Source organism: Anas platyrhynchos, chromosome 10 (genome assembly GCF_047663525.1).
Source record: "Anas platyrhynchos isolate ZD024472 breed Pekin duck chromosome 10, IASCAAS_PekinDuck_T2T, whole genome shotgun sequence".
Lineage (NCBI taxonomy): Eukaryota > Metazoa > Chordata > Aves > Anseriformes > Anatidae > Anas > Anas platyrhynchos.
The window spans coordinates 8,776,991-8,800,877 of NC_092596.1; the positions used below are offsets into that span (position 1 = coordinate 8,776,991).

At 52.4% G+C, this 23,887-nt stretch overlaps 1 protein-coding gene across 2 annotated transcripts in view; it reads left to right on the forward strand.

The window, feature by feature from the left end:
* Positions 1-23,887, forward strand: part of MID2 (midline 2) — a 57,349-nt gene that overhangs the window by 10,167 nt on the left and 23,295 nt on the right. For both annotated transcript variants that reach the window (XM_027465027.3, XM_027465028.3), the window contains exon 2: positions 1,728-2,449. In XM_027465027.3, the coding sequence (XP_027320828.1) occupies positions 1,784-2,449 (666 nt within the window). In that variant the 5' untranslated portion in view covers positions 1,728-1,783. The remainder of the gene's footprint in view (positions 1-1,727; positions 2,450-23,887) is intronic.

A 23,887-nucleotide genomic window follows, 5' to 3' on the forward strand; every position in this document is an offset into this window, starting at 1 on the left:
AAGGTGTTTTGTAACATCCTGATGTGGGTGAGCACGCATTTGGGCAGGTCTTGCTAAGGTTGTGAGCTCTTGGAGCAGCCCGGGACGGGCAGAGTTGTTGGGGAGCAATGCAGCAGCACCTGGTGCAGCAAGGTGGGAGATGCCGTGGACCTTGGTGAGCTGTGGCGGGGCTGTAGCTTGAATTTGGGATCTTTGAGCTCTTAGAGGTGTGCAGAAGGAAGGAGAGCTCTGAAGAAGCCAGGGTGGCTGGGTTAAGGGAGGCTGAGAGCGTGCGTTTTCTCCTGGGTGGTTTCTTGCTGGCTTCTTGTTTTAATTGAAAATCAAAAGCTTGTGGCTGGAGAGACATCCCGACATCCCGCAGGCAATCTCCCTCAGAGGTGTCCCACTCGCCAGAGGCACCCTCGCCGCGAATTTTGGCCAGAAATCCCCTGGCTGGCCTGCCCTTTCCGTGCATCCTCGGCTGCAGTTTGCATTTTCCGCTGCGGAGCATCCCCCAGCACCCGCAGCGCCCGCTCCCCCCGCCGCTTCCCACCTAATTAAGCGCTGCCTCTCGTTTGCAGAAGACGTTTCCGGGCTGGTGTCAACCCGGAGCGCTCGCATGCTAATTTCGAGCAGCGAGCGGGCTCCTCCAGCGCGTTCCTGCACCGCGGGGAAGCAGCGGGGCCGGATAATTGATTGCAGTTTCACCAGAGGCACGGGCCGCTCGCCTCTAACGCGGAGCAGACCCGGAGGAAGCCCACCGCCGTGCCCCTCCTTGCTAATTAGTCTTCGCTACCGCGTGCGGCTGCGGCGGAGCTGGGGGGGGAAAGCGTGTGGTTTCTCCTGGTAGCTGTCAGGCTGTCGTTCCCTTCCACGTGCAAGCTTGCATTTCGGGGAGGGGTGCGCGGCGCGCTGCTGCGGGCTCGCTCCCTCCCGCGTGGAGAGGCAGCTGCGGGAGGGACTCGGTGCTTTGTGAAACCAGAGCTGCTCGTTGTCCTGGCTATTGGTGCTTGAAAGGAGCCCGTTTCAAGCCTTGAGCTCGTTTTCCCCAGCTGGAGCTGATTTGGGCATCCCTGGTTTGCAGTAGGGGACAGCTGAGGGCTGGGTGCGTACAGCCTGTAATTTGGCTGCTCTTCTTTCCTCTCTCCTAAAAAACAGGCGGCCAGGGGAAAGCTGGGAGCAGGACGGTGCGCTAGGCCTCCTGACCCGCTTTACTCAGAGTTTCCTGGACATGATTCACCTCTTCCCCTTCCCCAAAAAGAGCAGGGACGGTGCAGACACAGAGGGGTTGTTTGGAACCTTGGTTTTGCCCTCGCAGAGCCCTTAGATGTGGGAAACCAGCACGGCCTCCAGTTCCTCTCTTTGGCAACGCTTGCTAGAAGCAGCATGAAATCGTGTGGTTTCTCCCATGTTTTCTCTCGGCCTTGCTGTCCCAGTCGTCTTCCCAGGCTGGGGTGGGAGGTGGCAGAGAGGAGCTTGCTGCTGCCCCTCCATCCCCTCCCAGCACAGCTTTTGTCCTGAAGAGTTCCCAGATGCCACTTGGGGTCTGGACGTGGTGGTGGGACAGAGGAGCCCAGTCAGGCTGTAGGAGCCACATCAGGGTGCAAAGAGCCACGGGGTGCAAGGAGCTGGGTGTTTCCGACCTCCCCATGTGCCTGTTCCCAAAGGGAAGGAGCTGCCCGGCTTTGCTGCCCCAGCCCACGTAGCTGCTGTCTCACACCCTGCCTCTCTGCTCTCCTCCCCGCCAGGTCACCGACCGGCTTCCTGAGATTCTGACGCTGGATCGGGATCGTTTTAACTAAAGATGGAAACACTGGAGTCCGAATTGACCTGCCCAATCTGCCTGGAGTTATTCGAAGACCCTCTCCTGCTGCCCTGCGCCCACAGCCTCTGCTTCAGCTGCGCCCACCGCATCCTGGTGTCCAGCTGCTCCTCCAGCGAGTCCATCGAGCCCATCACCGCCTTCCAGTGCCCCACCTGCCGCTATGTCATCTCCCTCAACCACCGGGGCCTGGAGGGCCTCAAGAGGAATGTGACGCTGCAGAACATCATCGACCGCTTCCAGAAGGCGTCGCTGAGCGGCCCCAACTCCCCCAGCGAGAGCCGCCGCGAGAGGACGTACCGCAACAGCCCTACCATGTCCGTGGCCGGCGAGAGGATCGCCTGCCAGTTCTGCGAGCAGGACCCGCCGCGGGACGCCGTCAAGACGTGCATCACCTGCGAGGTGTCCTACTGCGACCGCTGCCTGCGGGCCACCCACCCCAACAAGAAGCCCTTCACCAGCCACCGCCTGGTGGAGCCCGTGCCCGACGCGCACTTCCGAGGACTCACCTGCCTGGAGCACGAGAACGAGAAGGTGAACATGTACTGTGTGGCTGACGACCAGCTCATCTGTGCCTTATGTAAACTGGTGGGCCGCCACCGGGACCACCAAGTGGCATCCCTCAGCGATCGCTTTGAGAAGCTCAAGGTAAGCACCAAGGGCGTCTCCGAGCCTGGGCGCACCAGGGAGCTTCGTGGCGGAGAACCGGTGCTGGCTGCACGTCTTTTAAGCCAAGCAGGGCTGGAGGATGGGGTCCATGCGCTCATCCAGGCCCTTGGGCATTTCCTTGGGCTCCTTTCAGCGTGCTCAAGGCCTGGGGACTGCAGTGCATGGGGAGCCTCCTGCTGTTCATGGGCATCCCCTGCCTGCAAACTGGTGCTGCAGGAAGCGCTGTGGGCACCGCCTGTGTCCTCCTTGGTACAGCTTCCCCAGTCCTCTGCACTGCTCTGGGACGCAGGGATGGAGCTTCCCTCTCCCCCCCATGCGCCCTAACCTCTTCCTCCATCCTGTGGGACCTCTGGATTTTGGCCGGTGCCACCTCCAGCAGGGTGTCCTGGCCGTGCCACCGTGGTTCTCCATGGTGGGAGCCTCTGCTCCGCCACTGTCAGCATTTTCCGTCCTCGTATCCCTCGAGCTGTAGAAATGAGCAATTGTTTTCCAGCCCCCTTACCTCCAGCCTATGCCACGTATCGATCCAGAGTGAATTCTTGCTCTGCTGCTCCTCAGGTTGGAGAGAGCAAACTTCCAGGGAGCCCTCTGGGGTGCTTTGAAGCTTAATTTTTATGCAGTGGCTGTGCTCGCGCCGAATAACATGTGAACCCTTGTGGATGATGTTTGACCTATATAAAGTTAGAAATCCCTCTCTGTCCCCTGTGCATTCTGCATGAGTCTGCAAAATGGTTTTAATTCCTTTTTTTTTTTTTTTTAATAATAATAAAAAAAAACACAGAGCTGGTCCAGTTAGAGGTCACGCTGGCGAGGCTGTAACTGTGGCTGCAGTCACGTTCCCGTTGCAGCCCTTCTCATGTCTTTCCACCTTCTTCCTTGGTCCTTTCTCCCTGAATTTTCTGGGCTTGTTCTGACCCAAAAGTGCTTTCCTTAGCTCTTTGTCTTGTTAATGCTTTTAGACAAAATCGATTTCTCTGCTCTTGTGTTTTCCGAGGGCAGGAGAAATAGTTCTATCACTAGCAAAAATTGAGAAGACTTCTCGTGTGCAGGCTGGATTGCTTTAAAAAGGAAAGAAAAAAGATTTCTCTCCAGGCATCAGCCTTCCTAGATGTCGAGCTTACCCCGAGCTGTTTCCCAGCTGGTTTTCCACCTGCCCTTTGCTCGCAGCTCCCAAACCCAATGCGACTCCCCAGCAGTGCGGCGTGGTGCTTGCTGCTGTGCCCGTCCTGTCCTCGTGCTGTGCCTCTCCGGAGCTTCCCCCACTCGAAATTCAGTGCCAGCAGAGCGCTCCTCGGGTCAGAACATTCTTTTTCCATGAGGAAACGTCTCAATTAGCGAGTTGGAAACCCTAGAAAGAAAGGCCCATGTATGTTTGCATGCAGTAAGACTTGGGGACAGGAATTAAACCCGTTTAATATTTCCCCCCCAAGTCAGCTAGCCAGGCAAGCTCATCTGAAGACAAAACCCCCAACAAGAAATTGCTTCTTCAACCAGCCAAGCTTTTGCAGGTTGCCAAAAAGCCAAGCTTTTGCAGGTTGCCAAGACGCTTTTTTTTTTTTTTTTCTTTTCTTTTTCATTTAAATAACAGCCTTAAGTGGTTTTGGACAAGGAGGGAAGCTCTCCTCTGCTGTGAGCACTCCTCCGGTGCTGCTCGTCCTGCTCAGCTCACCCTTTGGGCACGGCCATGGTGCTGGTGGGAGCAGCAGCTGCCTCGTTCCCTGACGTTGAGGAGCTGTTTTTTGGGCAAGATGCTTTGTTGTCCTCCTTCCCCCCTGCAGTCAGCCTCCCTCTTCCTCTTGCGTGCCCTTTAGTGGGTGGGGATTGCCCTAGGTGAGGACTGGTGGCCCACTGGGGATGGATGCGGGGTGTGAGCACCCCCCTGCTCCGGATGAGCACCCGGTGCAGGATGACTCCAGGATAACACTTCCCCAGCAGAAAGTTTCCCTCTTGGATGCAATGCTGTGAGGAGCCGGTCTGTTTCTTGAGATGTGAGGCATCAAGCAAAGAAATGAATTTTTGAGATGCAAAGCTGCATCTCTGCCTGCTGAGCCGAGCTAAGAGGGATGAGCGCTTTGCTGCTTGTGAGAATGCAAAATTAGCTGCATAGCCCTGTCCGAGCTGCATCCTTGGCTGTGTTCTTAAATCTCTTAACATAATAAGCTGCAAAACATGGAAAATCAAACCACATTGACCAGTGCTTCCACATGTCTTTAAAAGCACTGACACACTGGGGATGGTTAATTTTGTAACTAAATGATGCGCCGTGGAAACTTCTTTTGCCTCTTTTTGCGTCTGTTGCTATTTAATTTCTGCAGGGATCTGGTTTGCAAGGCACAACTACTACATGGTTATCAGTCCGGCGTGCCTGGCTTGGCAGAGCTGTGCTATTTTTTTGGATGCCTTTTCTCCTGATGCTGTACCCCTGGTGCAGGAGCAGCAGGAGATCAATAGCAAGCATGCCGGCAAGCTTGAAAATCAGAGTCAATATTTGCAGCTGTATTTTGGCCTCGTCTTTGTACATCCTCGGTCTATCCATTTGGCCATGGTTGAGTCCGTTGCTCTTTCTGGAAATATTGGGAATCCTTGCTGGCTGCTCTCTGCTCACCCGACCCTGACGCTTTGTCCCCTCCTTGCTCTCGTGAGCACTGAAGCCAGGCTGCTCTCGAGCATCCGTGGAGCGCTTGGGCATCGAACAGCAAGCGATTGCTCTTGTTTTCTGGCTTCGATCACATTGCTCGGGCTAGCTGGAAACACCTTTCCGATTAAAAAAATAAATAAATGGGAAATTGGAGCAAATTATTCTGTCAAAAGGACTGCTTTCCACAAGAAAGCTTTGGTTGGGGATTTTTTTTTTCCTTGTTTAGAAGAGCTAACTGCCTGAAAACTGTACTTTTTTGTTGTTAAATCCTGAAGTGTTTCAGCTCTGAGCGCTATCTGGGAGAGCAGGGACCTGTGCTGCTGTCGGGGTTGTTGGTTGATGCGTATTCAGGAAGGGGTGGGATGCTGAAAGTAAAGATGCCCATCGCCTCGTCTCGCTGGCTGAAAAATCAGCGTTAAAAAATCAAATTAAAAACGGGTGTAGATTAAGCGCAAAGCAACCGGCTTGACCTAGATAAAGCAAACGCCTAGGACAGCAGCACGTTATCAGCTGAGTTAAAAAAATAAAAAGAAAGGAAAAAAAAGTTCTCCAATTATAAATTGAGATGCCTTGAAGCCCATAATTGCAGTCATCTCCGCGGAGCGCTGCCCTGTCCCGTGTGCTGGCTGCCACCCAGCCGGGGCCGGGAGCTGGGGTCACATCGGTGCAGCGAGAGAGGTCGCAGTGAAAAAAGATTTGGCTTGTGAGCTCCGGACAGCTCTGCGGCAGAAAGAGTTTCAGGAAAAGGATTTTGCCGTAAATGATTCGCTGCTTTGCTTCTCCATCTGATCTGTTCCCTTTGCGGGAACCGGCTGAGGGCTGTTGCTGAGGTTTGCATTGACTGACACACTGGGAACAGCAAAAAAAAAATTATTTAAATATATATATATATATATTTTTTTTTATTTTTTTTGTAACATTTTCATATCTGCTCTCTGCTAGAGGAGAAAAATCCCATCTCCTGTTATGCTTCAGATATAGATGCGCTGCCTCCAGTGAGTTAGTGTCAGTGTGATGAGGTTTAAAAAATAAAAAAAAAAAAAAACAACCCCCTGTGCTAGACAAATTGTATGCAGAAAGCTGATGGTTATTGCAGGGCTCTTGGGAGAGCAGTAGGGTAGCAGGAACGAGGGGCAGAAAGCTTCCTTGGTGCTGCAGTGTAGGACTTCTTCGCCTGGGGACCAGGGAACGTGTTCCCACTTGCGCTGGGTGAGTCACCAAGATCGCTGCTTAATTTATAATTTACTGTACTGCCATGGGGCTAAACTGAATTTTATACATATATATAGAGTTGGCTTTTATTTTTTTTTTCATTTTCCCACATGGAGAAAGGAGCTGGCTGGGAGCGAGGGTTAACGTTGTGATTGTTGCGACTCCTACACAGAAGGTGGGGGGCTGCCAGCAGCAGACAAAGGGAAACCCAAACCCCTGGCTGTGTGGCAGCAATCAGCTCTTTCCCCCGAAGCAGATCTTATTTGGGTCTGCTTCTGCTCAAGACCTGCTTGGGGAAGGAGATGCCAAGCCTTGCTTCCTGGCTGGGGTGATGCGGGTGGATGAGGCTCCCGAGCAAATCATCATCACCTTCCCGATCCATCCATCCCAGGCTGCCAGCACGGTTTTGCTTGGATTTGCCCAAAACACCCACTTGATGCGTGCTGCAGGCACACACTTACCTGTGGAGCGTGGATCATATGGAAATACAAAATTTTCCTGGCTTCTTTACACTGCGGTGGGAAAGGGATCAATACACGCTCCGGTGTCTGATGTAGCTCCCAATTTAAATTTTCCATCAGTGCAGAGAACGCAAGCGTTGGTCGCTGTTTTGTTACTGCTCCTTTGTTGGTTGCCAGGACCTTGAATCAGCCCCAAGTCCTGGGCTCCTCGGTTTTCTTTCCCAGCCATCAGCTTTTTGGGCAGAGCTTGGATTTTTTTAGTTAATTTAAGTAAGCAATTGCAGGTCCTGAGATAGCAGACCTGGAAAACTGCGTTGGTGAGATTAATCTCCTGCTTTTCCCGGGAAAAACCAGCAAACAAAGCAAACGTTGCTTTCAGAAAGTGGTTGGGTGCTTTTTTTTTTTTTTTTTTTTTTTGGCAGAAGCCGTTGCGCTGGTGAATTAGAAAGGAGAAATTTATGAGCGCGTTAAATTGTGGCCGCTCTGCTTTGTTAGGTATTAAATTCCCGCTTAAATTCCTGCCTCGTGGTGATCGACTCCTCGATGGCAAATAGTTCGGTGGGAATCGTTGGTGGGAAAGGAGCACGCTTCACCTTCAGCTGGATGATATTTTCACTTGGCAGAATGTGGGTTTTATGGCTCTGTGGGAATGTCTTCTCGCTCGAACCCCCAAAACCCAACCCCACAGATTTTTGGCGTCCATACATAAAGAACAGAACTAAGTCTCTGGGTCTCCCTTTCCTTGAGACCAGGGAACCTTTCCCTGGGCCACGGGAGGAGAAGAGGAGCAGCCAAACATCAGGTGAGCGGTGTTGTGGTGGCCCAGGGCCAGTGGGTGTGGAGGTGGCTTCTGGGGGTGTCACCCCATGGGCTGTCCCCCCCCAGGGCTTCACTCCTGGTGCTGCTTTGTGCAGCTCCATCATGTTGCTCTGGGCCTGGAATAATGTGGTCAAACCAGAAAAAAAAAAAAAAAAAGAAAAGAAAAAAAATAAAGGGAAGAAAAAATGGGTCTTAGGCACGTGCAAAGTCCAGCCTTGGCTTTCGCTGCTGGCTTCTCCTGCAGCTGGGGTGGTGGCGTGGTGCCCATCAAGCAGGCTTATGCGAGAGATGACAGGTTTAGCAGTTGAATTTTCTATTTCTGGACGGGGGAATAATCTCTAATACATAATACTTTTTTTCCCAGCTGAAACAAGTCCGTGCCAGTCCTTGAGCTACGGCCCTGTAGTTTTCCAAGACAATTGACGTTCCCATCAGCCCTAATCTTTGTTGCACGCATTCCTTGTCATGTGATTTAACAGATATATTTTCTTCTCTGTCAACAGATTTGTTAACAATACAGAGGCTTTCATGCCATATTTTCTGTAACGTCTCTTTGGAGGCTTCGGATTTGTGTTTTGCAGTTCCTAAATTTCCGTTCAGCCCTGCTTCTTCTCTCCCTACCCTGCCGCTGGCTCTCTGAAATAGGAACTGTTTCAGGGAAGACTCACGAGCTCGCAGGCGTTTTCCTCCCTGGAACAGGCACTTTTGTTTCCTGAAACAATTGCAAGCTGTTATCTTTTCTAGGCTTCTGCCTGATGATGGCTGTAAGGGCGTGGAGCTGAACTTCCGCTGCTTCAGTTCTGCATCAATAGGATTTCTCTGAAAAATGAAAAATTGGGGTGTAATCCCACCTCCCAGAGAAGGTGTTTACCGGTGTGGGGTTGCCTCGGGTTTCTGGGAGCTGGTTTTGCTCCTGGCAGCTCTGAGCCTTGCCCAAAGGCAGGACAGTGTCTGAGGCCGTTTATTCTCAGCTATTTTGCAGTGCCCCTGCTGCCAGCAAACTCGCTCTGCCTCTACCCTTTTTTCCTCTTTTTTTCAGAGATTTTACTCCAGCTTCTCCACTCTTCGCTTCGTGCTTTAATCTCACGTACTGGAGCTCACGCTGGCAATGCCCCGTGGTCAGTCACATTCCCATGCCTTCCCCCAAGCCCTGGCCAGCGTTTTTGGCAGCCTCACGCTGCGCCTCACATCCCCCAGGGTCCCTGCATCCTCCCTGCTGCACTCTCATCCCTACGGCCTCAAATCTGTCACGGGGGGTGATCCCTCTTTCTGATACTCCTGCCCCGAGCGGATGCCGCTTAATATTCAGGATGTGTGGCGTTACGGGGTTATAATGAATATTCAGGGCATGAATTAGCATGGCTCGGTTAATTACGCGCAGCGTGCGACAGGGAAGGGCTGCGCTCAGCTATTTGCAGCGCGTACGCCTGCTTGGAAAACGCGTCCCGGGAACACTCGGTGTCTTTAAGTAATTTGGAGGATTGGTTGTGTGCGCTGGGGCGAGCGGCGTATGAATTTCTTAGCAGGCTCGAAGTCATGCTCTGAGATGCTGAATATGCTATTATTATCACATTAAACCCTTAAGTAGGCTTACAGGTGTTATTAAGTAATTTCACCGTGATGGCTGACATGCTTTAAAAAAATATATCTAATTTGAATACCCAATCAGTGCGTGTTTAACGTGCCCTTTTGTAGAAATGAACGTACAGCAGCAGAGTGCGTGCTGATAGAAATCCTTCTGTGTTGGGGCTGGAAAAGGATCTTGGGACCACGAGAGCATGAGGCAGGAGATCTTCAGGGTTCCTGCCCTCTTCTTCCACAACGGGTCCCTGGAGGGCACTGGTTCCTGCTTTGCACTTCCTGGCCCACCTTGCTTTGGTCTTTACAAGCAGGTATGTCCGCAACGAGGAAAGCAAAATCTCTCCAGCTGGCTTCCAGACGCACGAGTCCTTGCAGGTCTCTTGTTCTGCTGAGCTCCCCGTGGGTCAGTCCAAATGTCCGTAGCGTTTGGAGAGCCCCATCCGTACAGGATGTGCTCAGGTGTGACGAGCAGAGAGGTTTCCCATCAGCTCTGTCTCTAAGGGACGCGTTGGGTGTCTCTTCTGCTCCTACCTGTTGAATTCCTTTTATTCGGGGTGGGTTTCAGCCCAAAAAACACCCCTGGAGAGATATCTAGTGCTGCCACCCGTGTCCCCCCAGCCTGCAGGACCCGGGGCTCCTGCAGTGAGGTGACACGAGCCGCGAGGCTGGCGCACGCTCCTGTCCCGCAGGTGGCCACGGGACTCTCAGAGCATTAAATGACTTTTCCACCTGGGAAAGCTGTCGGATGAATGGTCTGCATCCCAAGTGCAGCCCTTCCCGAGCGCAGCTGGAGGAGGGCGACGTGCGCGAGCAGTGCTGGCAGCCCATCTCCCTCGGATGGAGCCTCCAGGAGCTTTTTCAGTGCTTCAGGCTGAAAAGCGCCTGGCCGGGCCTCCCATCCGTCCTCCACGTGCCAGCACCCCTCCCTTCGGGGGCAGAGAAGGCAGTGCTCAAAGGAAGCCTGGATTTTCTGACGCAGCTTGCTTGCTTCGGTAGCCAGCTGGCCATGGGACAAGGCTACGCGACCGTCCCGCATGGTGTCGGTGCGGCGCACGGTGCTCCGTGGCTTCTGCAGCAAATCTGCTCCTCAGGGGCCCAGATCTGGCACTACAGTTTCAAAAATCGGCCTGATATGCGGCCTGCTGGAGCCCCCTCCGCTCATAGGGGCATCGCTGATTTACAGGATAAGCTCAGGAAATAATGCGCAAAAAGGCGTGTGTCGTGCAGGATGTGCCAAAGCAATAAATCCGGATTCCTTCCGTGCTCCTCTAAAGGGGCTTTTGGGAACCAAACATCTGGTGTCAGAAGAGGTCCAAGAGAAAACGTGCACGGGTTGTCCTTCTATGTGTGCTCTTTGGGCTTTTTTTTTTATATACATATACATAAAATGGTGATGGTTTGGAAATAAAGGTCAGGGGGTGAAAGAGATGCTTCCTCTGCAGCTCCGCATCCTGGCGATCGCCTGACGTTTGTGGTGGCGTGAGCTGTAAAAATCCAGACTAGAATTTAAAAGCCTTGAAAAATGCCCCTTTGTTGGCCTCCCAAGGAATGAATTATGTCCTGCCCAAAGCTCTCCCGGCCCTGTGAAGGAGACGTTTTCATGAGCATTGTTTCAGGGCAGCAGGGCAAAGGGAGTCTGCAGCAAGGGGTTTAACGAGGAAAGCTCTTCCTATCGTGTGTTTGTAAAGGCTTATCTCAAAATAACTTACCCTAAGTACCTCCATACTGCTGAAAGCGCTGTTCTTCCCGGATAACTGGTGTGTGGAACCATTTGTATTAACGTTGGATGTGGGCTTGTGGGTTTATTGGGTGTGAAGGTTTAAAGGGGGACCTTCTCGTCAGCATCCGTGGGCATAGAACAGGGTGAGGAGCCTGCGAAGCCGCGAGCCCTGTAGCAGTGTGCCGGGAGTGCGAGCATTTTATGAGACTAATAACTCACTTAAAGCCCTCGGTTTTCTTTTAAGCCACACCTTGCTGCTGAAAAAAAAAAAATCTCTTTTAGCAGAAACTTCATATCCTTGGCTCCTCCGTGGGAAGCCAAGCGTGCTGGAAAACTGAGAGGTGCTCGGGTGTCGAGAGGTGCTCTGGACCTTATTAGATCATCCCAGCGCCATCCATCCCTTCACACGTGAAGCCCACAGGTCTCAGCTGAAGCTCTGTCGTGGAAAAAAAAATATATAAAATCATAAAAGCCACTTGACCCATTTGCTGAGCATCTGCCCTGCGTGGGCTGGAGGAGCAGGGTTTCCGTGCGTGTGGGGCTGTTCTTCTGGCCGGTGCCTCCCCACTGCCTGCAGCCTACCTGAAAAGCAGCTGTGCAAGATGTGAGCAAGAGCCATCTGAGCAGCTTAAATTGGTTCTCACCAAGCAGCGGCTGGCTCAGCTTTTTCCCCTTGCCGCGCTTTGATCTGACAAGCGTTCGCTGAGGAAATTAGCTGGAAGGGCTTTGCTGCCGTGAAAGACGGGCGGTTTGGAGCGTGAAGCATGAGCTGTGAATCGCTGTGCTGCTCTGTCTCCTGTCACGGCTTCTCTGCTCCCTACGTGGGGGTCTGCGTCGCCCCTGGAGCGAGCAGAGCCGCTGCTGACACCAGGATGGGTGCTGGGGTCCTTCCCCAGCAGGGGTTGGGCACGGGGAGGTGACATCTGGTACCGCAGCCTGAAGAAGGCATCCCTTCCTTCCCGTTGCCTTGAGGAGACTCTTGAGGACGGGGGAAGAACTTTTAACCTTTGCCAAGGTTAGCTGTGTGAATTTCTTACGGTCACAGGTGGTGTGGGTGCTGTCCTAGGCCCCCGATCCTGGCAATGTGCAAGCTGGGTGCTGCTTTCTCCTGCAGTCCCCCCAAAACAACTTCTGGTGGTTCAGCCTCCCGCTCCTCGCTTGCAAATTCTTCATTGCTCTGCCTCAGTTTCCCAGCTTTAAAGCCGTGCTGCGTTAGATTGGCGTTTGAAAGACAGGAAGCAGCGGAGAGATGCTGCTGCTGAAGGGCAGCGTGGTCTCCTGAGCTCGGAGCTCAGCTGTGCGGGGAAGAGCTATTGATTTTCCTTTACCTTGCTTTCAAATGGAGTTGTCAGCTTTACGACTAAACATTATGTGCTGTTAATGATTTGCTGTCTCAACTTTTTGTCTTAAAGTCTTGGCTCTTCACCTTTCTGGAGGTGAAGCACGGAAGCGCCAGCATGCCAGAGGCCCGCTGGAGAGCTGGAGGCTTCCCACCTCCTTGGGTCATTCACTGTCAGCTCCAAGAAAGCAAGGAAAAAGTAGCAAAGATGGTCTTATTTTGTTCATTGGGCGTGGAGACCTCTGGGCCTGCTTTCCATCGCGTTGTTCCAACGTAGCAGCTGTACCTGGGGGTCCTCCCCATGTATCCAAGTGCACGTGTGGGAATTTGTCAAAACGCATCAAATTCCCCGTGCTGTTGGCCCATGGTTCCTAATAGACTCAAAGGGGAGTAAATCAGTGTCTTGACTTCCAAGGTCATCCGAGATGCCTCCATCTGCAGCGGCAGGGATGGCACGAGTGCCTTGGGGTGCTTCTTCCCCCTCTTCTGGGTTGGAGCAGTGGGGCCACCACGGTGCCCTGGCGTTGTGGGGACGTGGTGCGGGCACCAGCAAGTCCCCACGGTGCTGCTCCAAGATTTCTTGGGTAGGATGCTGTCCCCATCACGCCGGGGAAATCACATCCCATTGACCCCAACCCAGCCAGAAGCAGCCCCAAGGGATGCCCAAACTTTGCACAGCCACTTGGAACAAAATACTGTTCCCTTTTAGGACTGGGAGGAAGGTGCAGAAGGCAGGTCCAACCCCAAGGACTCCATCTCAGTGGGTCAAGGTTGGGGGGACCCCTCTGTGCCCGCAATGCTGCCCAGCCCTCGTGTTGTGAAGCCCAAGCATCCGACTATTCACCAGGACGCATCTTTAGGGGTGGCCAGGAGAGCTCAAACCCATCCGGATGGTCCCTGGCTTAAAAACGAGTCTTTCTGCTTCATCATACGCCCCTCAGCTCTCAAAGCTGTGATTTATTTTTTTTTTAATTTGACATTGTTCCTTGTCAGTCCCAGCAGGAAATATGTTTGGGACCAGTTGGAAAACAGAGGGGGAAAAAAATTACCAGAAGGTTTTTCAATTCTTTGATCTTTTTTTTTTTTTCTTTTTTTTTTTCTTCTTCCCTCCACAGAAAGCACAGTGAGAGAATGAATATTCTCCTGCAATCTGTTTGCTGCTCTCTGGGTAGCAGAGGATGACACCAGCTGTGCTGGCAGAAATCTTAAAAAAAAGAAAAATCCCAAATTCACATTAGCAATTAAACACATCGCTTATTGAACTCTGGAGTTTAATCATAATTTTTTTTTCCCCATTTTTATTTTGTTTCCATTTCATTTCGTCTCTGAATTCTGGTCTGAGGACATGTGAGCTGAGGGTTTTGCATCAGGCAGATGCTGAGTTATTCCCTATTCCAGTCAGGCTTAATTAATGCAGTGCACACGTGTGTTTGTGCCGCTGTGGCCACGGGAGCCTATAGGGATGGTAGATTGTTACCAGTGGTGCCAGGCCCCTACAGGGGTGTTTTAGGCAGAGTTGAGACCTGCGCTGTGCACCGCAGCCCTCGTGGGCTGCAGCTCAGCATCTCCTGGAGATGTCACCTGCAAAGAGGATGAGGAGGGGCGAGGAGCAGAGAAATGGGGCCGTGGTTTGCTGATGCAAAGCTTGTGGTTGGACGTGGCTGTGCTTGGTCTCTCCTCTCGTTCCTGGCGTGGGATGGCTTCTCCTGAAGCTGCTGCCTGCGGGCTCCATCCCTGCTGCGAACCACAAAGCATCGTGCTGCTGCGGCACTGGGTGATGCAGAGCGCTCGGTGCAGCGGTGCGTGGTGAGGGAAGTGCCAAGCAGGATGTCTGTAGGGCAGCTCTCGCTGCCTGCACCGATCAGGAGGTGTTCCCAGATTCGGTTTTCCTTTGGGTTATTGCCAGGCATCCAGCTCTGCCTCTCCTTCCCACTACAATTGCTCCAGAACCAGTCCCGATGCGCTTCTCAGCTCAAGGAGCTGGTCTTAAAGTGCTTCACAGCCTGCTGTACCCTCCTGTCCCACCACCTCCCGCTTTGCATCCATCATTCCCATGTTTTATCCATGCCAGCAGCTTCTCCTGTGAGTCCTGGCGCTCCTTCAGCCCGCTGGTAACAGGCAGCCCCTGGTGGGGTGTTGCAGTCAAGCGCATCATTGCAATAAATCATCTCATAAATTATCAACACAACCAGCTCCAACATCACTCGGTGGCGTCCCCAGAAAGGAAGCTGTGTGGTTTTAATGCAGCAGCGTGGACAAGGCAGGTTTTGTGTTTGACCACAGCAGTGGGACAGGAGGGCACGGAGCTGTGGGGATGGAGCCTGCTGCTTCCACACCCACCAGGGCTTTCCCAGTGGGACAACATGCTGGGTTTTGTCATGTCAGCCTTCAGGGACTTTGTAGCATAAGGAAATATCCCAGCCAAAGTTGTGTGGGCATGGTCTAGGTCTGTATTTTTCTCATTTTGTAGGTAGAAGGCACGGTGGTGGCTGGTGCGCAGGAGATGCCAGCAGGGGCTCATGGTGCACCTCTGGCCAAGCAGCCACGGGGGCTGCAGGAGGAGCAGAGGGGTGGGAGAAGGCTCTGTGCTGGGTGTAGCTGTGTGCTAAAAAGCTGGCAGGCATCCCTTCTGATAGAGGATTTGGGGCGTGTGCTGGAGGAACTGAACATCTATCCCGGCTGGGGGACTCGTTCTGCAGAGACCTCTTGGACACGCAGCATTTTCTGGGCACTCGTGGAAGAATTAGCATCATTAGCCTGAGTTCATTGTCATTTGTCGTGGACCCTATAAAACAGAACCTGGCGCTGCTTTCCCTGAGTTTTGCTCCATGTCACATCGGGATACAGCTGCTTTGTGCAGGGCATCCCCTCTCCGAGTAGTGTTTCCATAACAGGAGGGCAGTGCATGGTGCTTGGAGGGGGGGCAACGCTATTCCCGATAGAAATTGTCCTCTTCCTTCTAAAAAGGGACATGAAGGGATGGAGATCCCCCGAGGCTGCCATGTGGCCTTGCACATCCCTGCATCAGGAGGTCTGCTCATGCACAGCCCATCCTCAGGCGAGGGGCTTGGCCTGACAGCACCCACAGGTGTGAGTGATAGTGATGCTTTTTTATTTTATTTTATTTTATTTTATTTTATTTTATTTTATTTTATTTTATTTTATTTTATTTTATTTTATTTTATATTTTAGGAGGAGGAAAGGGGAAGAAGTGCAGAGAACAGAGAGCAGTAAAAGTGACAGCTTTTTAAATAATTTAAATCCGAGCCGTGCCGAAGCAGGGAGTTTATCTCACGAGTTATCTGCAGCCGAGCTTTGTTTAACCCTGGGTAATCCTTCCTGGGCAAGCACAAGAATGCCCTGCACCGATCATATCTGCCGGGGAGAGTTATTCAGCGCTCAATAGCTGCTTTTTAAAACATTGTAAAACATTTCTATTGAAAAATAAAAATAAAAATAAAATGCTAATTGCTCTGGTTTCAAAGCCCGTGACAAGGCCTCTTACGGAAGATATATGTTTGTAGACATGCTTGCCAACACATAGATTAGCGGTGTCAGAGGGAACAAAAAGTTCCCGTTAGCAAAGATTAGCTTTTAAAGAAAAATGAGGGGTCTGGGGGAAAAAAACAGAGGAGAGGGAAAAAAAAAAAAAAAAAAAAAACTTGAGAAAGGTTTTCTGAGTAACCCTCTTTGTGGAGGTCTCTGCCAGGAAGATCAATGTGGTTGTTTTGTTATTGTGCCTCGACAGTGCTGCGTTTTGAAAGAAGCCTTTTGAACTGCTTGTGAATGTGCAGGAAAGAAGCTGCTGGAGAGGGGGCAGGGAGCACGCTGGCCCTGCCAGCATTTTGGTGGAAAACCGCCCGCTGCTGCCAGCGACGGCGCTTGGGGGGACGCGGCGGGGACTCCGGCTGCTGCAGAGGGAGCTGCTGTGGTTGGCAGGACGTGGGACACCTCTCGCTCCTCCCATGTGCCAGGTCCCCCCACGCCGTGCCAGGTCCCCCCACGCCGTTCCTGTACTCCCCATGCCCTTGGTGCCTTGGGAGTGATGAGCCCAGGAGGTGAGGAGCCGGGATGCTTGGCACAGCTCTGTGCTGCTCTGGTCCCCAGCATCTTCCCAGGTGCTGCCACCTGGGGTTAGAGAGCTTGTGGCTGGCACGAGGGCACGGTGTGGGGGCACGCTGGGGGCCAGCGGTGCCGGCATCACGAGAGCTTTGGGGAGCCCAGCCTGGGGAGGAGCGGTGCCACGAGAGCTGAGTCGGTTACGGCGTCAAGGGGCCGGCGGGTGCAGGGTGCGACAGGTGGCTGAATCCACGCTGAAAGCTCGTAAAAAGGCACCAGCAGCAAGCGCCGAGCACCGCGGCCTCTGTTTGCTTTGTGAAGCACTCAGCGTTTTGCAGCGGGCCTCGTGACTGACTCGGGCTCTGACTCACGGGCTCCAAAACCCAGGCTTGGCAGCCGGCGCGTCCGCACGCTGTCTGTCTGTCTGTCCGGCCGCAGGACAGGGAGGCAGCTTTCTGCGTGCCCCTCCCAGAGGTGTTTGTCCCAGCCCGGAGGAGCACGGGGGGCTTCAGGCCAGGAGGAAGGAAGCTGCTGGTGCAAGGGGGCTTTGGCGCTGCGCCGCCCCCAGCCGTGTGCCGGCTGGGTGTTGGTTTTGCAAAGGAAACGTTTTCCTGATAGCAGCTATCTGCAGCTTGCTAGAGATAAAGAAAAATGTTATCTGCAGGGAAAAACCTGCAGAAACGCCTGCTGGAGGGAGAGCAGCGTGCCTGGCTTGCAGCTAAGGCAGGCGGAGTTTGCAGAGCGCGGTGACGCTGCTGCCCTCGGCAGAGCGCAGCACTCTCCCCGTCGAGCTGCAAGCTGCATTCCGCCAAGCACAGCTACGTGTCAGCTCAGCAAAAACAAAGGAAGGTGCTATCACTCGCTACGAGCTCATTTCCACCCAGGCCTGGCTTTCTTTGAAATGATAGGAGCCAGGCAGCGCTGGAAAAACATTGCTCTTGACGCCACCGCTCACCGGGCAGTAAAAAAGTTCACCGTGGAGCTGGCACGTCCTGCAGCCTGGACGGGATTTGCCCTGTCCTCCACGATGCCCTGAAAGCCAGCTACAACATCTCAAATGGAAATCTAGGGAACGATGTGATAGGCAATGGGGGGCTCCCTCTCCAGGCAGGGTGCCTGGTGCGCCACGCTCCATCCCCACGTTTCGGGATAGCTGCGGTATTTTGACGGCTGCAGCCCCGGGAATCTCAGGGCTGCCTGGCAATTTCAGCTGGCTTTTAGGCACGCGGTTTGGGGACCTCCAAAGGCTCGAAAGGCAGGAAGCAGATAAGAAAACCGCCGGGTTTCTGTAAACCTCGTGGTTTGGGGGATACTCGCCTGATGTTTATGAAGCGCAGGGGCTGGTGGCGAAGCAGATGCGGGGTCCGTCACCCCATTGGGGCGCAGCAGAGCCTGCGAAAGGTTTTTGCTTGCTAAGATGAATGCAGCCCAGCAGCAGGCCCAAGCCCAGGCATTTGGTCTGTGTTTATTCCAGATTCTCACCTGCTACTCAATTAATTCTTTGCTGTGTTGCACAGCTTCAGCAGCTTTATTTGAAGTGTCGCACAGCATGCGGGAGGCGTTTGCCTCTTGTACAAAAGCATTTGCCTTTTCAGCGTGCATCCCACCCGCAGCAGCCTGTGCTGCTGGGCAAGATGCTTTTTGGTTTGGATTGCTGTTGTCTTTTTTTGTTCCCGTGTTTTAGCAAAAAGATTTGAGCGTATCAGAGGAGAGGGCTGGAGGAAGACAGAGGTTATCACAGCCCTCTGCCTTGCAAAGAAAGGGCGATGAAACTTGAATGTCCTGGGGAAATAACTGAGAATTTGGGGCTTTCTCCCACTTTGGAGAGGTAGAGTGTATTTTTCGTTTTCACAATATCAGAAATGTCTGGGTCATTTTTATTTATTTTATTTTTTTTTTTTATGAAGAAGGCAACGAGGACTGGTGGGAGCTTGGCACTTGGCTGGGTGAAGCCTGAGCCAAGCGCAAAGCAGCTGAAGTGGGTTTTGGCACACACAGCTCCCCTTGCGCTGGCTCCTCAGCTCCGCTGGTCCCTCCCCTCCACAGCTTCCAGATGTTGTAACTTTCCGAAAGGCCTTTCTTTGCTTTTTGGCTTTACCCAGGCTGCCTAAACACGCTGCCTTGGGACGCTGCAGGGCATCTGCCAGTGCCATGTCCCCGTCCGAGGCTGGGCTCTTTGCCTGGGGCAGGAAGACCTGTTCAGACCTCTGCTCCCGTGCCCGTTGCTGCAAGATTTCGGCACTTGTGCAACCGAGCCCTGCTGGATCAGCAGCCTGTGCACAAGCTCCGTGCATCCCCAGCAAAGCCTGCACCCTCATCCCATGCGTTGCAGGGGGAAAAGGGGGGTCCCCAGCAGCACGTAGCCTGCTGCTGGTAGCTTTGGGGGGGTTTAGGCATTTTGCTGGCTTTTCCAGCAGAAAAATAGCAGTGAAGGGAAAAGGCAGAGGGAAGGCACGGGGCTTTCTGCTGCTCCGGTCTGCACAAGGAGTTAAAGAAGTCGGTGAGTTTACCCCGAGGCTGAGTTTGTGCTGGTGCGCGTCTATCTCAACATCTCCCTCTCCGGTTGTAACAGTCTCGCTGCGGCTTAGCATAAGCAAGAGATCAGCCAAAATAAGCCCCATCCCGAGCAGCCGGTTGGCGCGGTGTGTCTGCTTCCAAGAGAAACCTGAGGGTTTGCCTCCTCCTTCACGCTTTGGCGGCGCTCACGGATTGCCCTGCCAGCACAGCTTTGGGGATGACGTGGATGTGAGCGGGATAAAAGCCGGCGCTCGGCTTTCCCATGGCCCTGGCCTCTCCCCCAGCAGCCAGGTGCTGGGACAGGGGTGCTGGAGCATCCCCAAAAGCTGCGCAGCTGAACCTCTCCTTCCAGAGCTGGAGAGGGAGAAAATCCAGGGCGAATTCCCCGTAAAACGTGGAACGGCCCCACTGAGCGTGGCCGTCACAAACGTGCCCCCGGAGGCTTTTGCGTGCTGGGGATGTGGAAAGGTTTCTCTGGGCAGCACAGGAACAGGAATTTGGGTTCAAGTTACCCCTCCATCGTTGCAGCAGTGCTCCTCGTGCCCTGCACTGCCCTGGGTGGGATGGAGCTGGCCCTCGTGACTACCGAAGCAGCCTAGCAGAAGGAGCCAAGCGCAGACAAATGGTCAAGTCTCCCCAAGGGCGCACTGTGGTTAATCCTTCCCATTTGTCGCCCCTGCACAGTGGGTTTCTAAAGCAGCCCCAGGGGCTTTGCAAACCAAATTTTGCAGCAAACAAAACGTTGGTGCAGCGGAGCCGGGTTCAGTGCAGGGCTGAAACAGCAGAAAAACCCTGCGTAGAGAGCTGGAGCAGTGAACATGCTTCCCTGTAACCGCTTCAACACGTCTCGCTATTTGTCTCCAGGTTATTAAAAGGGAAAGCAGTTGGCTCCATTTCCTTCCAACAAACCGTTCAGCGGAGCGATTTAAATCTAAAGCAAACACAACGGCGAGGGCTGAGCAGGGACAGAGCCTCCAAGAACATCCCGGCCTCCCCCAGGGTCTTGAAGCACGCTCGTGATCGGGGGGTGCTTGGCATCGCTGGGTGCAGCCTGGGGTGGGGCTGGGGAGGGCTCCTGCCCTGCTGGACGTCACGGTGAGAGGGGAGGATGGTGCACGGGGAGGATGGTGCACAAGGAGGACACGCAGTGTGTGGGCTTGAGGGGTGCCCAGGGGGAGCTGCGGCCAGCCCGAGTGGGAAGGAGCCTTGGGGAGGGATGAAGGAAGCCCCCAGAAATTTTTTTTTTTTATGGCCCTGGTGCCCGAGTGCTGACAAACAGTGGCAAGGCTTGGGGATGCCTTTCAAAGATTGATACTGATGTTTTGTGACAATTAATCTTGCTATTTATATCAGTATAATTAGCTATGTTATTAATATTATCAAGGCGCCACAGTGCTAATTATATGTCTGCTTAACATGTGCTATCAGTGCTGTTTAAAACCCAATGTAATTCTGTTTGACATTATCCCCACCATTAGCGTTATTTGTTGTGTGCTGCGGAAGATAATTTGATGCTTCTAATCGCTGCGATACCAATTATGGAAGCTGTCCCCACTTGCCAAAGCTTTTGAGAACGATGCCACCAAGTGGTGCAGCTGTCCTAGGGATGCGGGGTGCCCTGTCCATCGGGGGCTTCTTTGGAAGGACAGGGACTCTTGGAAAATCTCTGCCCCCCCAAAAATAATGTAAGTAGGTCTTTGCTCTGGGCTCTGTAGGAGCTTCCCCGGGCTTTTGTTTCCCTATTTTTCCCCCATCAAGAGCTGAAATATTTCACATTTGAGGTGAAATTCCTGTGGGGAACCCAACTTTAAGGAAACCTCTCCATCTTTTACCCTGAAGTCCTGTCTGCCAGCTCTGCAGGGGTTCTCCTCCTCTCCCACCAAGCTCAGGATTTGGCATTTGATGGCCCATCCTCCAAGTGCTGTTTGTTTTTTCAGGGGCCAGGCAGCTGCCCTTGCCTTCTCCTTGCCCCGTGCGTGTCTCCTGTGGCTGCAAAGAGGAGCCAAGAGGTCCCCTGGGGAAGCCTTGCGTCTTTTCTCCCCTTCAGCTGGCCTTTGCCATGGCCTCGTGCCGGGTGCCACAGCATCTTCCTGCAGGACCCTGGCATCCTCCAGCTCCTGGCGGAGGTTGGAAACTGGGCTAAACCTGTAAATTCGGGGGCAGAAAGGGAGCCACGTACGGTGGGTGGAGGAAACAGCTCGTCAGCGCGCAGGAGTTAGCGCAACGGGGAATTCAAAGCCAGCTGCTGGAGCGTTTGATCGTCTCGTTTGATCCTCGGAGCTGGGAGCTGGGCTTTTTGGGGGCACGCTGAGAGAGGGAAGGCACCGATTAGCAGGCTCTGTTTCATTATTCATTTGCAGCCGTCTCGGTGCCCCCCGCTCCAGCGTGAGGTGCCGAAGGAGGGAGCAGGCAGGGGGGTGGACTGGTATGGGAAAGGGGGGAAGGAGCAACTTGGGTTATCGCGCTATGAAGCGGCGATGAAGGCGATAAAAGTCTCAAGTGCAAGGAAGAGGAGAGGCCAAATAAATGCACAGCACAGGAAAACCCTCCCTGGAGCTGGGGAGGCGGTGGGGATGCTGGAAAACGCCCCGTGGTGCATCCCACCACCAACCCTAATGATTCGAGGTGATTTTGCCACTGCATTGCCATGGCTGTTTCCACCGAGGAGCAGTGGTTCTGCCCTTTTGCTGCCAAATTTTTGGGGTGGTGGCAGCCCTGTCTGCACAGCCCCGCGGCGAGCAGCCACGTCTCCATCTCATGGAACAAATGAGCTTGAGGACGAGCCGTTTGGAGACAAGTTTTATCGCCAATTAATATTTCAGGTTAAAAGCGTGTTCCGCAGTATTTTCGCTTGGTGAAGCTAAACTGTGGGACGTGGCCATAACACAAGTCAAGCTCCCCCTGAATTGATTTCTTCCCCACCATTTGTCATCGACCTCTGGTGCTGTATCTTTCTGATCTCGGCAGAATTCAATACATTTTCTGCAATAATTTGAAATGCGGGAGCTTTAGCTTCACTTTCAAGGTAATTTTGTATTTGTAATTCAAAACCTATCTCCCCGTTGTTTAGGCGTGAATTCTAGTCCTAATTCATTTTCTGCATTTCATATTCCATTTTTGAAAAGCTGAATCTCAACGTTGCTATGCAGACCAGGCAGCTAGGAGAAAAGGATCTTAGAGGTACCTTCCTTGAATTTTTTCATTACTTTTTGCTGGAATTTCATCTCTTGGTTTCTACAACAGAAGGTTGATTCTTCATTAAGTGCAAATACAGATTTGAATAAATCTTCTGCCAAATTGCAAATTTACTTTTTGCAGGCTCGGATTTAGTGTTTCATCTCTTTAAATGGTATCATTAATTCGGAAAATTAAAAGATTTCAAACAATTTCCAAACCCAAGCCATGCACTGAGCCTTGCGAATGGCCCACAGGGTGATTTTGTAGCTTCCTAGGGTGCATCATCCGTCACCTCAGCTGTCAGACCGTCCTCAAAATGCAGGCAAGAGCCAATATAGTCTGCTAGGATTTTATGTACTTAGTACAACTTCTACCGAGGAAGGAATCGCAGGCGCCGTGCTATTAATCATTCAATCGTGCAAATGAAATAGGTATGCTAATATATTCCTCTATAACTGCATTCTCCAATTTCAAGAGGGTAAATGCAAGCCAGCATTTGACTAATGAAGCTCTCTTGGTTGGGAATCACACTGGGATCTTCAGGAGGTGGGGGGTGAAGGGTGTCTTTAATCAGAGCAGCTCAGGAAATTACCAGCGGAGCAGCTGGCCCTTTTGGAAGATCCCAAATGGTTAATGGAAACCAAAAGGCTTCAGCCTCTGCCAGGAGAACCTGGCCCAGGGGATTCCTAACTCACATCGGGAGTTCCTCGGTCTTCTGTTACAATTCCCACGCCCTCCGTCACGGTTGTGCTTTCCATCACGGTTATGTTTTGGGTTTCCATTTGGTTCGGTACAAGTTGGAGCTTCCCAGGAGCAGCCAGGTGCTCAGCCTGGGCCTTTTGTGCCGGCCTGCCCATGTCCCCTGCCCTCTGAAGCCATTGGGACCCCCCCTCACTTACTCTGTAGGCCTTTGTAGGCCTCCTGTGGCTCCTCCTTAGATTTTCGCCACCCCTTGTTCTTCCTCATGGTCCAAGTTCATTTTAGTGTTTCATGTTCAAAGATATTTATGGTCTTATATTTTTATTTTTATTTTTATTTTTATTTTTATTTTTATTTTTATTTTTATTTTTATTCTTTTGCTTAAGAGACCTTAACAACAAAAATTATTGTTGATTCCCTTTTACTTAGCTTGTCCTCTTCTGTCTTTAATAACCGAGCTCAAACGTTACCAGTGGTGTTCAGTGCCCTGCTGTTCTGAATGTTCCCTGTGTGCCTCGGATCACTGTTTGTCACATTTTTTTTCCTGGAAACCCCATCAGTGCATGAGATCCTCATGTACCCTTGGGAATATTCTTAAGGGCTCTTCATAGCCATACCATTATCTGCAGCAGGAGTAGTTAATATAATTGCACTATTGTTAGGGAACCCACGAGGACTTAGATTTGCTGGAGCTGGTTTCCACCCACCTGCCCTTACTTTTCGAGCAGGGCAACTTTTATGTCATCCTTTGTCTTTGCCTACCATGCATTTATCCACCTCCTTCACAGGATGCATCTTCCATTCCACCGGTCATTTCTTCCAGGAGGTTATGCATATTTATGGGAAGGTTGTTAAGCCACGTTATGGCTGTGATTTGTTGTCCTTTGGCATTTCTGCTTTCCAAGGGTTGTGTGTAACTTCTGTCTCGCCTTGACCTGGGTATCGGGGGTGTTTCTCCCTCTGGCTCGCGGGATGCTGCTGGTGTAGCTCTCTGGGGACAGGACCGTGTAAGCCTTGCACCCCACTGAGGTCTTCTCCAGTTATTTTCTCTGAAATAACTCTGCAAATGTCAGGTGCTGGGGCTGTGCCTCTCTAATCAGCTGGCACAGGGCATTTTGACTCAGGCCATCAGTGTCAGCAGCACAAGCAACCTTCTGGACAGATAAGGATGCACTTTGAAACTGCCTTGATTTTT